A 19,303-nucleotide genomic window follows, 5' to 3' on the forward strand; every position below is an offset into this window, starting at 1 on the left:
TTTCATTGAACGCATTTGCAACCCATCCGGACCTAATCCGCTCACGCTCGTCTGCAAGGGGCCTTTTGCGTCCTTATGGCCTTTTCAGATTACTTCAATTGTACACACGGAGGATGTTAACGGTGACTGATAGCATTCTCTGTGTAAGGCCTCATGCACATGGCCATTGTTGCGGGTCCGCAATATACAGGCACCAATCACTTGAACAGGTCCACAATTTGGAAGGTGCGGAACAGAAGCACTACGGTGTGCTTCCGTGGGTTTTCTGTCCATGCCTCCGCACAGCAAAATAGTGCATTCACTACTTTTTTGTGATGTGGACTGTGAGATGTCGATCGCAGACTTTACTCAAGTGAATGGGTCTGCAACGCAGGCTATGGTGCCTAAACGCCTGCACTTTGCAATACCACCACTCCCAGCTGATGGTGGAATCTGTTTTGTGGACAAGAATAGGCAGTTATATCAATGGCTGTCCGTGCCGATCCGTAAATTGCAGAACGCACACTGACACCTTCCACGTTTTGCGGAACTGCAATTTGCGGACCGCAAAACACACAACGGTCGTGTGCATGAGGCCTTAATCTGAGCAGTGGCGCAGGCAGAAAATAATAAAGGTCGGGTTGACTGTTTGGCTGACTCCTGTGGGAGATGCTTCTTCACCTGCAGGGACAGCCCTCCACAGGTGAAGCAGCCCTTGTGATACAGTGCTCCAGACTAAAAAAAAAATACCTCGTAGCCATTGGCTCCTGAACTGAAAAATTTAGTCGCCAAATCGAATCAAAATTTTGGTATCGTGACAACGCTACGCCGATCAGATCGGCGTAGGGTTGTTTCGATACCAAAATTTTGATTCGCTTTCGTCACCATAAATATTGCGATACTCAAATACCACGCAAAAAAAAAAAAAAAAAAAAATTTAAAAAAGCCGTGTGCATGTCGCATTTTATGAAACGTTCGGCCCATAATAGAACAGTCCGATCCTATTTTTTGGGGTGACAAAAAAAAGGCGAATCGCATGGTTTATTTATTTTACGGCGCTCACCGCATAGGAGATTTTTAAATAATTTAAGTTTGGACTTTTCGGACGCAGCGCTATGTAATATGTTTATTTATTTATTGTTTATATATTTTATATGTAAAATTGGGAAGGGGGGATTTAAACTTAATATTTTAGGCTACTTTCACACTAGCGTTTTTCTTTTCCAGCATAGAGTTCCGTCACAGGGTATCCATACCGGAAAATAACCGATCAGTTTTATCCCCATGCATCCTGAATGGTGAGTAATCCGTTCAGGATGCATCAGGATGTCTTCAGTTCAGTCATTTTAACTGATCAGGCAAAAGATAAAACCGTAGCATGGTACGGTTTTATCTCCGGCGAAAAAAAAATGGAAGACTTGCCTGAATGCTGGATCTGGCATTTTTCCCCCATAGGAATGTAAGTGACAGATCCGGCATTCAAAATACCGGAATGCCGGATCCGTCCTTCTTGTCTGCGCATGCGTAGTCTGAAAAAAAGATACAAGACGGATCAGTCTGTCCGCATGACAAGCGGAGAGACGGATCCGTTCTTGCAATGCATTTGTGAGATGGATCCGGATGGGTCTCTCAAATGCTTTCAGTCACATCCAGATCGGCGGATCCGGCGGGCAGTTCCGACGACGGAACCGCTTGCCGGATCACACTGCCGCAAGTGTGAAAGTAGCCTTAGTGTTTGTGTTTATTTTTTTTAATTACCATTAGCCCCCTTAGGGTCTGGAACCCTTGTCCTATTCACCCTTAGGCCCCTTTCACACAGGCGAGATTTCCGCGCAGGTGCAATGCTTGAGGTGAACGCATTGCACCCTCACTGAATCCAGACCCATTCACTTCTATGCAGCTGTGCACATGAGCGGTGATTTTCACGCATCACTTGTGCGTTGTGTGAAAATCCCAGCATGCTCTATGTTGTATGTTTTTCACGCAACGCAGGCCCCATATAAGTTAATGGGGCTGCGTGAAAATCGCAAGCATCCGCAAGCAAGTGCGGATGCGGTGCGATTTTCACGCATGGTTGCTAGGAGACAGTCTATTCACTGTTATTTTCCCTTATAACATGGTTAATAAAGGGAAAATAGCATTCTTTAATACAGAATGCATAGTACAAGGTCAATTGAGAGTTAAAAAATAAAAAAAATTAACTCACCTCCTCCAATTGATCGCACAGCTGCCGATCTCCTGTTCTTTCTTCAGGACCTGTGGTGACAATCACTGCTCATCACATGATCCATCACCATGTGATGAGCTCAGTGACGTCACCACAGGTCCTTTGGCAGGTCCTGAAGAAAAAACAGGAGACCGGCAGCTATGGGATCAATTGGAGGAGGAGAGTTCATTTTTATTTTATTTTTTAACCCTCATTGGCACTGCACCACGAATGTTTATTATAATGGGGTGTTGGGGGGGGGGGGGGCGCACTGCACCACCAATGAAGATAGCTGACCTGTTAATACAAATACAGGAGGCGGGTGCCGGAATCAAATAGCCGGCACCCGACCTCTATGACAGGGAGCTGCGATGAGCGGCAGTTAACCCCTCAGGTACCGCACCTGAAGGGTTAACTCAACTGTCCCTGATCGCAGCTCCCTGTCATAGAGGTCGGGTGCCGGCTATTTGATTCCGGCACCTGCCTCCTGTATTTGTATTAACAGGTCAGTTAGGCCGAATACACACGGCCGTGTTCTGCGGCCAAGAGCGGTCCGTGGTATGCCGGGCTGGATTCCTGTTCAGAGCAGGAGCGCTCGGCGTCATTGGTTGCTATGACGCCGTGCGCTTCATGCCGCCGCTGCACTACAGTAATACACTATACGAGTGTATTACTGTAGTGCAGCGGCGGCATGAAGCGCATGGCGTCATAGCAACCAATGACGACATGCGCTCCTGCTCTGGACAGGAATCGAGCCCGGCATACCACGGACCGCTCTTGGCCGCAGAACACGGCCGTGTGTATTCGGCCTTAACTTCATTGGTGGCGCAGAGGCCATAGCCCCTCCCCTCCTCCTCCCGTCTCTCTTCCTATCGGCGGCGGCAGCACAGGGGGGGGAGGGAGAGACTCCACTGCGCTGCTGAGAAGAACATCGGCGGCGGGGCAGTTAACTATCAGCTCCTGTGCCCCGCAGCTCTGCAGTTGAATACAGCGGCGGGGCACAGGAGCTGATAGAATTTACAAATGGCGACTGCTGAGAAGAACATCGGCGGCGGGGCAGAGAACTAAGTCGCATTGGCGACCATTTTGGTCGCCATCTGGAGCCCTGTGATATGACAAATCCATTTGTTAGAATAGATTCACCCCATCTTTAGGCTACATGCACACGAACGTTGTTTGTCAGTTCTGTTTTTTTTTTGCGGATAGGATGCAGACCCATTCATTTCAATGTCCATTCATTGCGGGGCTACGCATCCGTATGTCCGTTCCGGAGCCCCGCAAAAAAAAAAAAAAAACATGTCCTATTCTTGTCCGATTTAGGCATTGTTACAATAGATCCGCAAATAAAACAAGAACGAATAGCATACGGATGTCATCCGTTTTTGTTTTTTTTCGGATCAGCAATTTGCGGACCGCAAAACACATACGGTCGTGTGAATGTAGCCTTAGGCTGCAGTTTAGTGAGCTTTTTAGAACATGCCATTCTGGTTTGCAAAGAGACTGCACGGCTAGGAGCTGGATTCCATACACTTGTGCCAGTGGGGTTGAAGGAAGTGCCTAAATTCAGTGATTGAGACATGTAATACTTTTGTCCATATAATGTAACAGAAATTAGCAAGGGTTACATTTATATAGCCACATAGTACACAATAAGACCCCCATATTCTATACGGAAGACACTTCTATAAAAAACAAAACAAAAAAAAAAAAAAAAAAAAAAAAAAAAAAAAAAACACTACAAACTTTACCTTAATGCGGGAACTGGGGTTCAGCATTATATATTTAATGGATCCCTGAATGTTTTCTGTCCAGGACACTAACCAGGTGACCTTGTTGTCATATCGAACCTCTTTCCACTTGTGGCCAGAAGGGGGAGAAGGGATTTTGGAGTCTCTAAATAAGAAATTTGAAACTTTAACACCAATCTATTAAAACCTCTCCGAGAACAAGTCACGGCACATCGCATCTCAGCCCAACTTTTGGACTATACACCAAGAAAGCTCCTGGCATGAATTTTCCCCCCAACTTTACAGAAGAGTGCAGCAGACAGTTCCCTATATAGCATGCCACCACAAAAAAAAAAAAAAAAATGCAGTGTATGCATATATACATTTTGTTTCCCCCTCTTACAATGGACTATGGGCAATGCAGGTCACTGTACATCTATACAGTAGCATACAATTGCACCTTTCGGCCAGAGTTACAGTGGATATAAAAAGTCTACACATCCCTGTTAAAAGGTCAGGTTTCTGTGATGTAAACAAATGAGACAAAGATAAATCATTTCAGAACTTTTTCCACCTTAAGGGTCCATTCACACGTCCGTCATTTGGGTCCGAATTCATTCCTCAATTTGCGGACCCATTCACTTTCAATGGTGCTGGAACGGATGCAAATCCACATTTCCTGGATCCGCATTTTCGAGATCCGCATCCGTTTTTTCGGGATCCGTTTTTTCAGGATCCGCAATTTCGTTCCTGGAAAAAATAGAACATGTCCTATTCTTGTCCGCGATTGCGGACCAGAAAAGGCATTTTCTATTATAGTGTCTGTGATGTGTGGATCCGCAAAACACTTACGGACGTGTGAATGGACCCTTAATGTGACCTATAAATTGTACCACTCAATTGAAAAACAAACTGAAATCTTTTAGGTGGAGGGAAGAAAAACAAACAAAAAAAAATAATGTGGTTGCACAAGTGTGCACACCCTCTTATAACTGGGGATGTAGCTGTGTTCAGAATTAAGCAATCACATCCAAAATCCTGTTAAATAGGAGTCAGCATACACCTGCCATCATTATAAGTGCCTCCGATTAACCCCAAATAAAGTTCAGCTGCTCTAGTTGGTCTTTCCTGAAATGTTCTTAGTCGCATCCTACAGCAAAAGCCATGGTCCACAGAGAGCTTCCAAAGCATCAGAGGGATCTCATTGTTAAAAGGTATCAGTCAGGAGAAGGGTACAAAAGAATTTCCAAGGCATTAGATATACCATGGAACACAGTGAAGACAGTCATCATCAAGTGGAGAAAATATGGCACAACAGTGACATTACCAAGAACTGGACGTCCCTCCAAAATTGATGAAAAGAAGAGAAGAAAACTGGTCTGGGAGGCTACCAAGAGGCCTACAGCAACATTAAAGGAGCTTCAGGAATATCTGGCAAGTACTGGCTGTGTGGTACATGTGACAACAATCTCCCGTATTCTTCATATGTCGGGGCTATGGGGTAGAGTGGCAAGACGAAAGCCTTTTCTTACGAAGAAAAACATCCAAGCCAGGTTACATTTTGTAAAAACACATCTGAAGTCTCCCAAAAGCATGTGGGAAAAGGTGTTATAGTCTGATGAAACCAAGGTGGAACTTTTTGGCCATAATTCCAAAAGATATGTTTGGCGCAAAAACAACACTGCACATCACCAAAAGAACACCATACCCACAGTGAAGCATGGTGGTGGCAGCATCATGCTTTGGGGCTGTTTTTCTTCAGCTGGAACTGGGGCCTTAGTTAAGCTAGAGGGAATTATGAACAGTTCCAAATACCAGTCAATACTGGCAGAAAACCTTCAGGCTTCTGTTAGAAAGCTGAACATGAAGAGGAACTTCATCTTTCAGCATGACAACGACCCAAAGCATACATCCAAATCAACAAAGGAATGGCTTCACCAGAAGATTAAAGTTTTGGAATGGCCCAGCCAGAATCCGAAAATCTGTGGGGTGATCTGAAGAGGGCTGTGCACAGGAGATGCCCTCGCAATCTGACAGATTTGGAGTGTTTGTGCAAAGAGTGGGCAAATCTTGCCAAGTCAAAATGTGCCATGCTGATACTCATATCCAAAAAGACTGAGTGCTGTAATAAAATCAAAAGGTGCGTCAACAAAGTATTAGTTTAAGGATGTGCACACTTATGCAACCATATTATATTTTTATATTTTTTTTCTTCCCTCTAAAAAATATGTTTGTTTTTCAATTGAGTGGTACAGTTTATAGGTCACATTAAAGGTGGAAAAAGTTCTGGAATGATTTATCTTGGTCTCATTTTTTACATCACAGAAACCTGACATTTTAACAGGGGTGTGTAGACTTTTTATATCCACTGTATGTGTCAAGAAGCCTTCTCCACTAATACCGCCAAAGAAACTCAGACGCACTGAACCTCAATGTTCTGGAAACCTTTTACACTGTGCTTCATCAATCAGAAAGGAATTAGTTCAGAAAGCAGTAGCAAGACAAGCTGAACATCAGTGGGAGCACCACACATTACACTTGTCTAACCCTTAGAGTCCATTCACACAACCATGTCCATTTTGTGGACCTCAAACTGTGCACCTGCAAAACAGACACCGGCCTTGGGCACCTTGCATTGCAGTTTGTGGCAGAGAATAGGACAGGTCCTATCTTTGGCGGCACAGACACAGAGGCCACGCCACACAAACTGGTGTTCCCCAGCACTGTGCACCAGTCGACATGCTCCCTCAGTCTCCACTACGTACTTGCTGCAGTTAATGATGATGTTCTCAGGCATGATTCTCCTCTTTAGCTTGCCCATTTTTGGATGGTTTCCTCTTCCTCTAAACAAGCCAGGAGGTTCTATTCTGAAGTTTGCAATCCTTTCTTTATGTTTGTCCATCATACAAAAACCGTATTCTGCAACCAATCGCTCGTTCTCCTCTTTGATTTTCTGCAAGACAAATGGGAAGAAAAGTGCACAGTCCATAAGGACAATAATAAATAAAAAAGTTATAGTACATGGTCCCATCTGTCATGCTTGCACCGCTCCTGGTCCAGCACCACCGCTGCTGCTTCTCCCTGTGCGCTGATGAAAACATCCGGTGTCGGGGAAGCAGCCGCCAATGGCAGGCGGGGACGAGCCTCCATAGCATCACGGGTGACGCTAGGAGACCAGGAGCGGCACAGGGAGCCGGGTAAGTATATTCAGTGTGAGGGGCCCATTTTTATAGTATTGGATAACCCCTTTAAGGTGTAAAGGGATCCCTGTGTGGATATTAGAATACCCGTCACATTTCCTACATGCAGAGGAGGGGGAGGTGAAGCCTGAAGGGCGAGAGCACCATGTCATAATACCTGTTTCTCCTCCTTGGTCATTTGTTTCCTGGCCTCAGACTGAGCTTTGAAGTACAGGCTCATCTCATTAAAGTCACACTTGTTTAGGTTGGTTATGAGATTTCGTTCATCAGAAGTCATTTCCTAAGAAAATTTGGTTTTGTTAAAACTCTAGCCAGAACGGATTAATGAAAAACTAAAAAAAAATTAGTGTCAACATTAAAATACCTTCTTCCAGTCTTTAAAGAAGTTTTTCCTGAAGATGTCCTTGGTAGTGTACTCGTGATCCAACATTTTTGCAAAGAAAGTGGCTACCTCTTCAGCTTTGGGACTGAGCTTCACGGTTTTACCTGTGGTCAATAAAAAAATAACTTTTCTTCATTTTTATTCAAAAACCAAAAGAAAAAACAAACATTCAAGGCTCTAAAGGGGGACAAAACCTAAAGTAGCATGACTTATAAACAAAATTTTCACCTTTGAATTCCATTTCACTTTTTGTTTAGATAGATGACGTATCCTCAGATAAGGTCATCAATAGCAGAATGGGCGTCTAACACCTCCATCAACCAGCTGTTTACGGCAGCTGCCAGTGGAGGAAGTTAGAAGCAGAAAGCTCTGTCCTCCGAGTAGTGGCCGTGCCGGGGTACTGCAGCTGAGTGAAGACTAGCAATAGACACTAGGAGTTCTTTTTCCCTTTACATCATCTTCAAGTTGCCTCCTGACTGTCCAGTCATATTAGCCTAAGGCCACTTTCAGACGAGCAAATGTCATGCTCTGGACTCGCAGCGCAGCACCCATCCTGAACTTCCAGCACTGCCGGGGTCACATAACATTATATTGTTTTATGATCCTATGTAACCCTTAAAGTTCTGGAATGTATTGGATAACACGGACATAATGCAGTCCGTGTTATCCAATACATTCCAAAATTGTAAGCATCATAAATCAATATAATGCTGTGACCCCAGCATTGCAGGAAGTTTCTGCTGACATGCTGCAAGTCAGGAGGAGCGTGACACACGTCTGAAAGCGGCCAAATGGGGCGGAGCTTGCAGTACAATTCTGGCCACTACACAGTGTACATAGCTATGCAAGTTTCCATGTGCCACGACACCCATCAGCTGCCAGGGGTCCCCAAAAGTGGGAACCGAACCTGACACTGATGGCATATACTAACAATATGCTATTAATGTCCTAGATGGGAATACCCATTTAAAAGGAAAATAAAATAGACATGGTGTGAAGAGGACTGCATGAAAGTTCAAAACATTACTGCAGAAGCCAGGGACTGGCTGCAGCAGTTATGTGATTGGACGCCACATATACTCACCTTTGGTCTGGGATTTTGTAACCCTCTGATTAATTTAACTTTTTAGTTGGACAATCCCTTTATAACCAATCATGATACATTTTTATACAAAAAGGACATTCATAGATCAATATATCCTTTACACCCTTAAAGGGGGTTGTCTCACTTCAGCAAACAGCATTTATTATGTAGGGAAAACTAATACAAGCCACTTACTAATGTATTGTGATTGTCCATATTGCTTTCTTTCCTGGGTAGATTCATTTTTCCATCACATTATACACTGCTAGTTTCCATGGTTACGACCACCCTGCAATCAGTCAGTGGTGGCTGTGCTTGCACACTATATATAAAAAAAAAAGCCCCAGCCTATGTGAGCTCTGACCAGTGAGGCCGGCACATTTTCCTATAGTGTGCAAGCATGGCCACCACTGATGGATTGCAAGGTGGTTGTAACCATGGAAACGAACAGAGGATAATATGATGGAAAAATGAATGCAGGCAAAGGAGGCAATATGGAGAATCACAATACATTAGTAAGTTCCGCGTAGTAACTTTCTCTACATGATAAATGCCACTTGCTGAAGTGACAACTCCTTTAACAGACATCAGCAAAATAGTGAAGTTGGAGAATCAATGAGAATATAAGATGTTCCCCAAAAGCCCTGCACCTGGAAAAAGCACTATAATGAGCAATGCAAATACACAAGTCTGCCCAATATCCATAGTACTCAGTATATTGGGCAGACTAGATGGGCCAAATGGTTCTTATCTGCCGACACATTCTATGTTTCTGAGAACAATCATTACCATCATAATGAAATTTCACATTTTCTGGGAGAGGCTCATAGGGCGGTGCAAATACAGGGCCTTTGTGTTCCAGGAATTTCCATTTGACACCATCAGTATGACGCTCTTCTTCCCACCTGTGAGAAATAAATCAGCCCATGAGCAGAGCACATGAAGTGCCAGCAAGGAATACTCCGACCAGCCGACATTGAAAATGCAGAAATCAGGTCCCACGCTTACCATTTCCATTTTTCCTCTTCTTCCTTCTTCACTTTTTTCTTTTTGACTTCTCCCTCTTGGCCTTTGCCCTTTGGCTTCTTAATTTTGAAATCCTAAAAGTGCCATAAAGGAGCATTAAGTCATAGTCCATCCTTAAAAATCCTTATCAAAAAAGATATCCAGGTCATTTACCTGCTCTTCTTGTTTTCGTTTTTTGGCTTTTTTAACATCTTCCGTTTTGATTTTTTTGGGCTTGTAGTCAGAGCTGCAAAGAGAGACGAGTGGTTTAGAGAATGGCAGTTTGCGTATACCTACACGACAGTGCTCTCCCTTCTCCCCACATACTCTTCGTCATCCCTCGATCTCTTCAGTGCCTTGTTCTGATCCTTAGGAGACAAAGTGTAGCCGTCATCTTCTGGCTCATTCTTAATATGGGGAGGACTGGGAAAGAAAGCAGGTTACAGTAGGGTAAAGCATGGTGGTAAAATTACTCTCCTAAAACACACAAGAGACATCTCTTCAGCTTTATGATCTCTCTCCATCTACAGGTCCTTCTAAAAAAATTAGCATATTGTGATAAAGTTCATTATTTTCTGTAATGTACTGATAAACATTAGACTTTCATATATTTTAGATTCATTACACACAACTGAAGTAGTTCAAGCCTTTTCTTGTTTTAATATTGATGATTTTGGCATACAGCTCATGAAAACCCAAAATTCCTATCTCAAAAAATTAGCATATTTCATCCGACCAATAAAAGAAGTGTTTTTAATACAAAAAAAGTCAACCTTCAAATAATTAAGTTCAGTTATGCACTCAATACTTGGCCGGGAATCCTTTTGCAGAAATGACGGCTTCAATGCGGCGTGGCATGGAGGCAATCAGCCTGTGGCACTGCTGAGGTGTTATGGAGGCCCAGGATGCTTCGATAGCGGCCTTAAGCTCATCCAGAGTGTTGGGTCTTGCGTCTCTCAACTTTCTCTTCCCAATATCCCACAGATTCTCTAAGGGGTTCAGGTCAGGAGAGTTGGCAGGCCAATTGAGCACAGTAATACCATGGTCAGTAAACCATTTACCAGTGGTTTTGGCACTGTGAGCAGGTGCCAGGTCGTGCTGAAAAATGAAATCTTCATCTCCATAAAGCTTTTCATCAGATGGAAGTATGAAGTGCTCCAAAATCTCCTGATGGCTAGCTGCATTGACCCTGACCTTGATAAAACATAGTGGACCAACACCAGCAGCTAACATGGCACCCCAGACCATCACTGACTGTGGGTACTTGACACTTCAGGCATTTTGGCATTTCCCTCTCCCCAGTCTTCCTCCAGACTCTGGCACCTTGATTTCCGAATGACATGCAAAATTTGCTTTCATCCGAAAAAAAGTACTTTGGACCACTGAGCAACAGTCCAGTGCTGCTTCTCTGTAGCCCAGGTCAGGCGCTTCTGCCGCTGTTTCTGGTTCAAAAGTGGCTTGACCTGGGGAATGCAGCACCTGTAGCCCATTTCCTGCACACGCCTGTACACGGTGGCTCTGGATGTTTCTACTCCAGACTCAGTCCACTGCTTCCGCAGGTCCCCCAAGGTCTGAAGTCGGTCCTTCTCCACAATCTTCCTCAGGGTCCGGTCACCCCTTCTCGTTGTGCAGCGTTTTCTGCCACACTTTTTCCTTCCCACAGACTTCCCACTGAGGTGCCTTGATACAGCACTCTGGGAACAGCCTATTCGTTCAGAAATTTCTTTGTGTTTTACCCTCTTGCTTGAGGGTGTCAATGATGGCCTTCTGGACAGCAGTCAGGTCGGCAGTCTTACCCATGATTGCGGTTTTGAGTAATGAACCAGGCTGGGAGTTTTTAAAAGCCTCAGGAATCTTTTGCAGGTGTTTAGAGTTAGTTGATTCAGATGATTAGGTTAATAGCTCGTTTAGAGAACCTTTTCATGATATGCTAATTTTTTGAGATAGGAATTTGGGGTTTTCATGAGCTGTATGCCAAAATCATCAATATTAAAACAAGAAAAGGCTTGAACTACTTCAGTTGTGTGTAATGAATCTAAAATATATGAAAGTCTAATGTTTATCAGTACATTACAGAAAATAATGAACTTTATCACAATATGCTAATTTTTTGAGAAGGACCTGTATATAGATATCGAAAATTTAAACGCAACACTTTCGGTTTTGCTCCCATTTTGCATGAGCTGAACTCAAAGATCTGAAACATTTTCTACATACACAAAAGACCCATTACTCTGAAATATTGTTCACAAATCTGTGTTAGTGAGAACTTCTCCTTTTCCGAGATCATCCATCCCACCTCACAGGTGTGGCATATCAAGGTGCTGATTAGACAGCATGAATATTGCACAGGTGTGCCTTAGACTGCCCACAATAAAAGGCCACTCTGAAATGTGCAGTTTTGCCTTGGGAGGGGGGGGGGGCAGAAAACCAGTCAGTATCTGGTGTGGCCACCATTTGCCTCACGCAAAGGTGCACCAAGGTCCTGGTGCCTGATGGAGCGAAATGACGCCCCTAATGTGCTGAAAAAAAAAAAACACTCCAGCGCAGCCACTTTGGTACTCCCTGCTGGCATTTGTTTTTATGACTTCAGCAATTATGCACGATACTGCACGAGACTGCTGCAGGCAATCATTGACCTCAGTGGTGTACATCATGTGACGTATACCGAGGACATCACTGCAGTCCTGTAAAGTGAGCACTGGAGTGGGGACGCTTTGTGACGAGGATAGATGTTTCAACTTAGCACATTTAGAGGCTTTGAGGAACTTTTTGAAATAATTTGACTTTCAGTTTTTAAGCCACAAAGCCTACATAGATCCCTTCATGCATGCCCAAGTTGTCAGCATACCTGGAGAAGCCATTTTCTTTTTTTACTTTGACACCATCACTGGAAGATTTTAGCTGCAAGACAAAATAGACGTTTTAACCGAAAACCCACAGAGAGGGGAGATCTCATGGCCAACAATTACCAATAGTCTAAACATTAGTCATCTAACAAACCTTTTCCTCCTTTCTCTTCTCTTTATCCCGATGTTTCTCTTTATGTTTTTCTCCATCTCTGCGCTTCTCCCCGTCCTTCTCGCGATGTTTCTCTCCATGTTTCTCTCCGTCCTTCTCGCGATGTTTCTCTCCGTCCTTTTCACGATGTTTCTCTCCGTCCTTCTCTCGATGTTTTTCAGCATGTTTCTCACCGTCCTTCTCTCGATGTTTTTCACCGTCCTTTTCTTTATGTTTTTCTCCATCCTTGTCGCGATGTTTCTCCCCATCTTTTTCTCTATGCTTTTCCCCATCTTTCTCGCGATGTTTCTCCCCATCTTTTTCTCTATGCTTTTCCCCATCTTTCTCGCGATGCTTCTCTCCATCTTTGTCTCTATGCTTTTCACCGTCCTTCTCTCGATGTTTCTCCCCATCTTTGTGTTTGTCCTTGTGTTTCTTTTCAGAGGGATCTTTGTGTAAGCTGAGGGCAAAAGACTTATATAAACTACTAGCTGAAGGACCCAGCTTCAATCGGGTATATTTAATCTATTTCATTTAATGTTTGTGTGTCGTTAAAAGATACACTATCCACTATAACAGTGACATTTACAGCCCGACACCCCTTAACACTGACCCCCCCCCCCCCAGTGCACCATCCATTGAAATTGGACCTCAACAGCAGCCTGCCCCCTTAACTTTGACCTTTACAGCAACCTTCCCCTTTAACAGCGAGTTTCACAGCACACCACCCCCTTGACAGTGACCTCCACAGGGGACCGCTCCCTTAACAGTGGCCTTTACAGCAATCTGCCCCTTAACACCGACCTCCATAGCGGACCATCCCCCTAACTGACCTCCACAGCAGCCTGCCCCTAGGGTGGCCAGAGGTCCAGTTTTAGGCCTGACAGTCTGGCTTTCAGACTCCCGCAGGGCCTGGATGGACACAAGGATGCCAGCAGCACTGTGCTGTCTGAGTGTGAACTGCAGAGAGAAAGTCACCGTCCCTCCCACCCCTGAAGCTGACAGAATGTGGGCGTCTCCTCCTCCCCTGTCAAATCGCAGCACAGAGTGTCACAGCCAGGGAGAAAAAAAAAAAACCTCCCTGGCTGTGACTCTCTGCGCGGCCATTGGACAAGCGCTACAGCCAGGGAGAAGGAGACGCCAACAGAGAGACTGCGTCTCCTCCCCATTGCTCCGATGCTCAATATTTGCATACTGAGCGGAGAAAATACCAGGGGGCACAGCGCCGGGTAGGAGCGCTATTTTGACAAAACAGGCAGGGTGGCAGCATCAGCAGGAATCCAGGCCGGTATCTCATGGTGTTCCACGGACGTGTGCATGAGGCTTAAGACAGCAGCACTGTGCTATCTGAGTGTGAGCTGCAGGGAGAAAGTCACCGTCCCTCCCACCCCTGCAGTGGCCTAACTGGATCAGGGGCATGGCTTAGCAGGACCTGTGGGCGGGGTTTTAAGTTTGTCTTTTGAGGGACACATTGTGGCAGGGAGCGTGTCTGGGCTCCTTCCTGCAAGAGTGACGCCCCTCTGGGCACCTTACTGGATCATTTGCATACCAAATAAACTGGACTTTCAGAGGATAAAAACATCTATTGCTGGAACAAAGGCACATCTTGAAATAAGGTACTAAGTGCTATTAGGCCATGGCTTTACTTCAATAGCGATGATCCTGGTGTCAGATTTATTTTAAAGCTCTCCTACAGCAGTGAAGAAAAATGGCTGGGTTGTTATGGAAACCTGGAGTAAAACTGTATGTGGAGGCTAACGGGCTGCGAGCTTCTATTGGCTGATAAGGGTCATATGACCAAGCTTCTATTGTTTTTTGGGAATATCTCAGGAACGGTACATCCTAGAGAGCCAAGACACGGTCTAAAACCTCCCCGGACACCTGATGTACCTGTGTGCCAAATTTTGTGATTGTAAATGAGACTGTGCGGATTCCTTTAACGGACATACATACACTCAGCATTATATATTAGATGGCGGGCAGATACTTTATTATGTACAGAAATAACACTGGATTAAATACACATAGCAAAAATTAAAGGGGTTGTCTGTTGACCTTTTTTGGGGCCAAACTGCAGAAGGGCTGTTAAAATGATTTAAAAATTTTTTTTTTTTTAAACCCACCTTCCTGAGCCCCCACTAATCCACCACCTCAGTCCTCTGGCAATGTTTTGGCTGCAGAGATGACATGCCTGTATACTTCTGTAGCCAATCTCCATCCTCAGTGGTGTACAGCATGAGACTGCAAAGTCTAGCGTTTACCGCACGTGACCGCTGCAGCCATACAGCAGGTCACCACTGTAACCAAAACATCGCTTCCATGGTGCAGCCCGCAGAAGAGACAACGAGTGGTGGTACTGGACTGGGAGTTTAAATTTATTATTTCAACGGCCTCCTTGCAGTTGGCACCCACTCTCCCCAAATTTTTAACTCTAAAAACACCTTCTTTACTCTCCTTCCAGTTACCACATTTTAACCCCTTTAGGACCACCAATACACCTTTACAGCAGTCACTAATGGGCTTAGTGGTAGAGCGCCAGCTTTTTACAGCGCTTACTCTAGCATAAATGTGGCACAAGTTCCTTGTACCAACTCTAGCAGATGCTCGACTAAGAGCCAAGCTCCTGCTCCCATAGCACTTCACAGAATAGAATGAAGGTTTGAACTCAAAACCTAAGCATGACTGTATAAGATAGTGCTGGGGCTGTGCCCTTCATCTTGACATGATGCAAACAATACGGTTGTGTCTGAATTGTAGAGATACCCTTTTGAGGGCAATATTTTACACAGATATAATAAGTTAGGTTTTAGTATTTAGGAGAAATTTATTCTGCAGGAAAGTTCGGGTGGAGCGAATAAGCATCAGACACTACATACATTACACTTCTCATACGTGACAAGCCCATAGGGAGCTGCAAAGACTTCTCTAAGTTGTCGTCAAGTTGTTGCCATGATAACCAGGCTGAAGAAGGCTCGTCGTGATAAAACAGTGGCAGATAAGTAGAAAGTGGCGAAAGACGCTCAGTGCTGACGACCTGTCGAAGTTGTCTACTAACCTGTTGTTGTGCTTAGACTTCTCACGATCTTTGTCCTTCTTGTGTTCTTTGTGACGATGCTCCTTGTCTTTCTTACGTTTATGAGAATCTGGAAGAAAAGAGGAAGTTCTACAACTCTAAGATGTCCTTATGGGTCCACTATACTGCCGTGACATTATGGGGTCAAAGAAGCTTTGGCATGCAACCCAAGACTAGATTTTTACATGGACATCCCTGTGAGCCAAGAATGAAGAAATGGCTGCAGTGTGTGAATGGTCATAAAGAAACCCATCAGGTCAATATGTGGCCTACACATCGAGGTTACATTGCAAGACCCTAGGCACAATAAAAGAGAATATTGGTCCGCTTAGGTGTCTGTAACATAAAGGGGTTTGGCCTCATGCACATGACTGTGTCCGTTTTGTGGATCCACAAAACATGGATGCCGGCCGTGTACATTTCGCGGAACTTCCGGCCCTCAATAGAGCAGTCCAATAGTTGTCCGTGATCTGGACAAGAATAGGTCATGTTCTGTTTTTGTTTTTTTTGCAGGGCCACTGAACAGACGTGTAGAAGCAGACAGCACAAAAAAAGTGCTGCCCGCATCTTTTGTGGCCCCACTGAAGTAAATGGGTAGCCCTGAACGGATCTCAAACGGAAAGCCAAAACGCCAGTGTGAAAGCAGCCTAAGGCCCCTTGCAGATAAGCGCGTGCAGATTAGGTCCGGATGCGTTGTGTATGCGTTCAGTGAAAAATGCGCGATTTCGCAAGCAAGTTCAGTTTAGTCTGCGATCGCGTTCAGTTTTTATCGTGTGGGTGCAATGCGATTTAATGCGTTTGATAAAAAACTGAAGGTATACAAACAACATCTCTTAGCAAGCAAGCATCCGTGAAAAATGCATCGCATCCACACTTTCTTGCGGATGGGATTTTCACGCAGCTCCATTCACTTCTATGGGACCAGCGTGGCGTGAAAAATGGCAGAATATACAACATGCTGCGATTTTCACGCAACGCACAAGTGATGCGTGAAAACCAACGAACATGTACACAGCCCCATTGAAATGAACGGGTCCAGATTCCGTGCGGGTGAAATGCGTTCGCATCACGCATTGCAACCGCGTGGAAAACTCGCTCGTGTGAAAGGGGCCTAACAGTTCTGAGATGACTGCAGGCAACTTCCTCCTCTGTTCTTCCAGGGGCAGGGGAAGCCACAGGAGAGGTGAGGACTGATCAGCTATCACCACTACACCACCCTGCTCATCACCGTTTATAATAAATAGAACCTAAAATATTTGATTTACACTTCTAAACTTCTGCTGTGGGAACGAGCCCCTGAAATTTACCAGTATTCTGCATGTAAAATAATAAATATAATATCAAGCCCTTTTTCCGGCTTCCTAATACATTGTATGGAATATTAAATGGTGCCATCAGAAAATACAACTTGTCCTGCAGAAAATAAGCCCCATGTGACTACATGAAAGGAAAAATATAAAACTTACGGCACTCCAGCTGTTATGAGACTACAACTCCCAGCATGCATATTTGCTCTGCTCTTCTAAAGAACTCATAGAAGTGAATAGAGCATGCTGGGAACTGTAGTTTCACAACAGCTGGAGTGAAGGTTGCTGATCCCTGGTTTAGAGGGCTTCTGTCACACACACACACAAGCTGTGAAGAACGCAAACATGTAGAGTAGACACCATGACCAGCTCTACAGTCACTATGTCCGCAGAGAATACTAGTTTACATAGCTGTGTCGCATAAGAGGCGGCCAACCAAAAACCCTTCTGGGCAACTATTTCTACAGTCCTAACAGTGACTGCTCAGTATTGTCACTGGTTTATGTATTGTCACTCCATGGATGTTTCTACACCAAATGGTAAGGTTTTGGTTCAAGAAACTCTAATAAAGCAAGAGAACGGACTTTATGGTTGAGACACTGGAAATATCGGATCAGATTCCACAATCCATAAAGTAATAACAGGAATGGATGGACTACAGTACCCAGAAGGATCATACTTGGCGTTATTCACTTTAGAAAATAAGACGACTGAGGGGAGATCTAATCTATTTATCCCCAGGACTGTGACGAGGGGACATCCTCTGCGTCTGGAGGAAAGAAGGTTTGTACACAAACATAGAAGAGGATTCTTTACGGTAAGAGCAGTGAGACTATAGAACTCTCTGCCTGAGGAGGTTGTGATGGTGAGTACAATAAAAGAGTTCAAGAGGGGCCTGGATGTATTTCTGGAGTGTAATAATATTACAAGCTATAGCTACTAGAGGGGGGTCGTTGATCCAGGGAGTTAGGCTACTTTCACACTACCGTTCAGAGCGGGTCCCTCTGGTGTCTGCACAGACGGATCCGCTCCTATAATGCAGACTTGGGATCCGTCTGCATTATATTGTAGAAAAATTTCTAAGTGTGAAAGTAGCTTCAGACGGATCCGTCCAGACTTTACATTGAAAGTCAATGGGGGACGGATCAGTTTGAAAATTGAGCCATATGGTGTCAAATTCAAACGGATCCGTCCCCATTGACTTACATTGTAAGTCTGGACGGATCCGTTTGCCTCCGCACGGCCAGGCGGACACCCGAACGCTGCAAGTAGCGTTCAGGTGTCCGCCTGCTGAGCGGAGGCTGAACGCTGCCAGACTGATGCATTCTGAGCGGATCCGCGTCCACTCCATACTGCCCTAATGCATTCTGATGCGTTCGGGGCCGCTTGTGAGCCCCTTCAAACGGAGCTCACAAGTGGACACCCGAACGCTAGTGTGAAAGTAGCCTATTCTGATTGGAGTCGGGAAGGATTTTTCTTTCCTGAAGAAAATCCCTTTTTCTTCACAAGTTTTTTTTTTTCCTTCCTCTGGAACTACACTGCAGGACAACAGGCTGAACTGGATGGACACTGCCTGCCTGATATTGTGTAGGTCTCCTCAGTGCTGACACGGCATGGACTCCACCTCTGAAGGTGTCGTGTGGCACAGCTGTACGCAGCAGCTTCTGAAGAGGTGGGACTGCCATGGATCAGAGGCCAAGCCAGCACCTCAAATACTTCATGGTCCTCAAAACATTCCTGAACAATTTTTTGCAGTGCAGCAGAAGCATTAGGGTACATTCACACGACCGTGTGTAATCCTTTCCGATTTGCGGTCCGCAAATAACAGAACCGTGTGTCCACATTTTGCGGACAAATGACTTCCGTATGTCTTCCGTTTTTTACGGTCCGCAAAAAACGGAAGAAAAAAAAAGAATTATGGCCTTCAAAAATACGGAAACGGATCCGCAAAAAACAGATGACATACGGAAACCATTCTGTATTTTATCCGCAATTTGTGGATCCATTGACTTGAATGGTGCTGCGGACCGATCTGTACGGACAATAGTAGGACATGCTTCATATTTTTGCGGAATAGAAATGCGGACACACGGATGCGGACAACATACTGAATGTTGTCCGCACATTTTATTCATTCCCATAGGAATGAATGGGTCCGCTTCTAATCCGCAAAATGCGGAACGGACGCGTAAAAAAATACGGTCCTGTGAATGTACCCTTATCCTGCTGAATGTGGCCACTGCCACTAGGGAGTACCGCTGTCAGAGGGGTGTGCTTGGTAGTACGTCAGTCACATCCACATGAAGACCGGCAGAACATTGCCCAGAGCCTCACACGGCC

The 19,303-nt window shown here is 44.8% G+C and overlaps 1 protein-coding gene across 1 annotated transcript in view; it reads right to left on the reverse strand.

Moving 5' to 3' along the window:
• TOP1 (DNA topoisomerase I) overlaps positions 1-19,303 on the reverse strand; it is a 36,485-nt gene that overhangs the window by 7,567 nt on the left and 9,615 nt on the right. The window contains exons 3-13 of the mRNA XM_040434698.1: positions 15,639-15,726; positions 12,587-13,043; positions 12,435-12,487; positions 9,911-10,006; positions 9,758-9,830; positions 9,587-9,678; positions 9,368-9,483; positions 7,477-7,598; positions 7,270-7,392; positions 6,678-6,865; positions 3,934-4,078 (exon numbers count right to left, since the gene is read on the reverse strand). Of these exons, the coding sequence (XP_040290632.1) occupies positions 3,934-4,078; positions 6,678-6,865; positions 7,270-7,392; positions 7,477-7,598; positions 9,368-9,483; positions 9,587-9,678; positions 9,758-9,830; positions 9,911-10,006; positions 12,435-12,487; positions 12,587-13,043; positions 15,639-15,726 (1,553 nt within the window). The remainder of the gene's footprint in view (positions 1-3,933; positions 4,079-6,677; positions 6,866-7,269; positions 7,393-7,476; positions 7,599-9,367; positions 9,484-9,586; positions 9,679-9,757; positions 9,831-9,910; positions 10,007-12,434; positions 12,488-12,586; positions 13,044-15,638; positions 15,727-19,303) is intronic.

This window comes from Bufo bufo, chromosome 6, assembly GCF_905171765.1.
Source record: "Bufo bufo chromosome 6, aBufBuf1.1, whole genome shotgun sequence".
Classification (NCBI taxonomy): domain Eukaryota; kingdom Metazoa; phylum Chordata; class Amphibia; order Anura; family Bufonidae; genus Bufo; species Bufo bufo.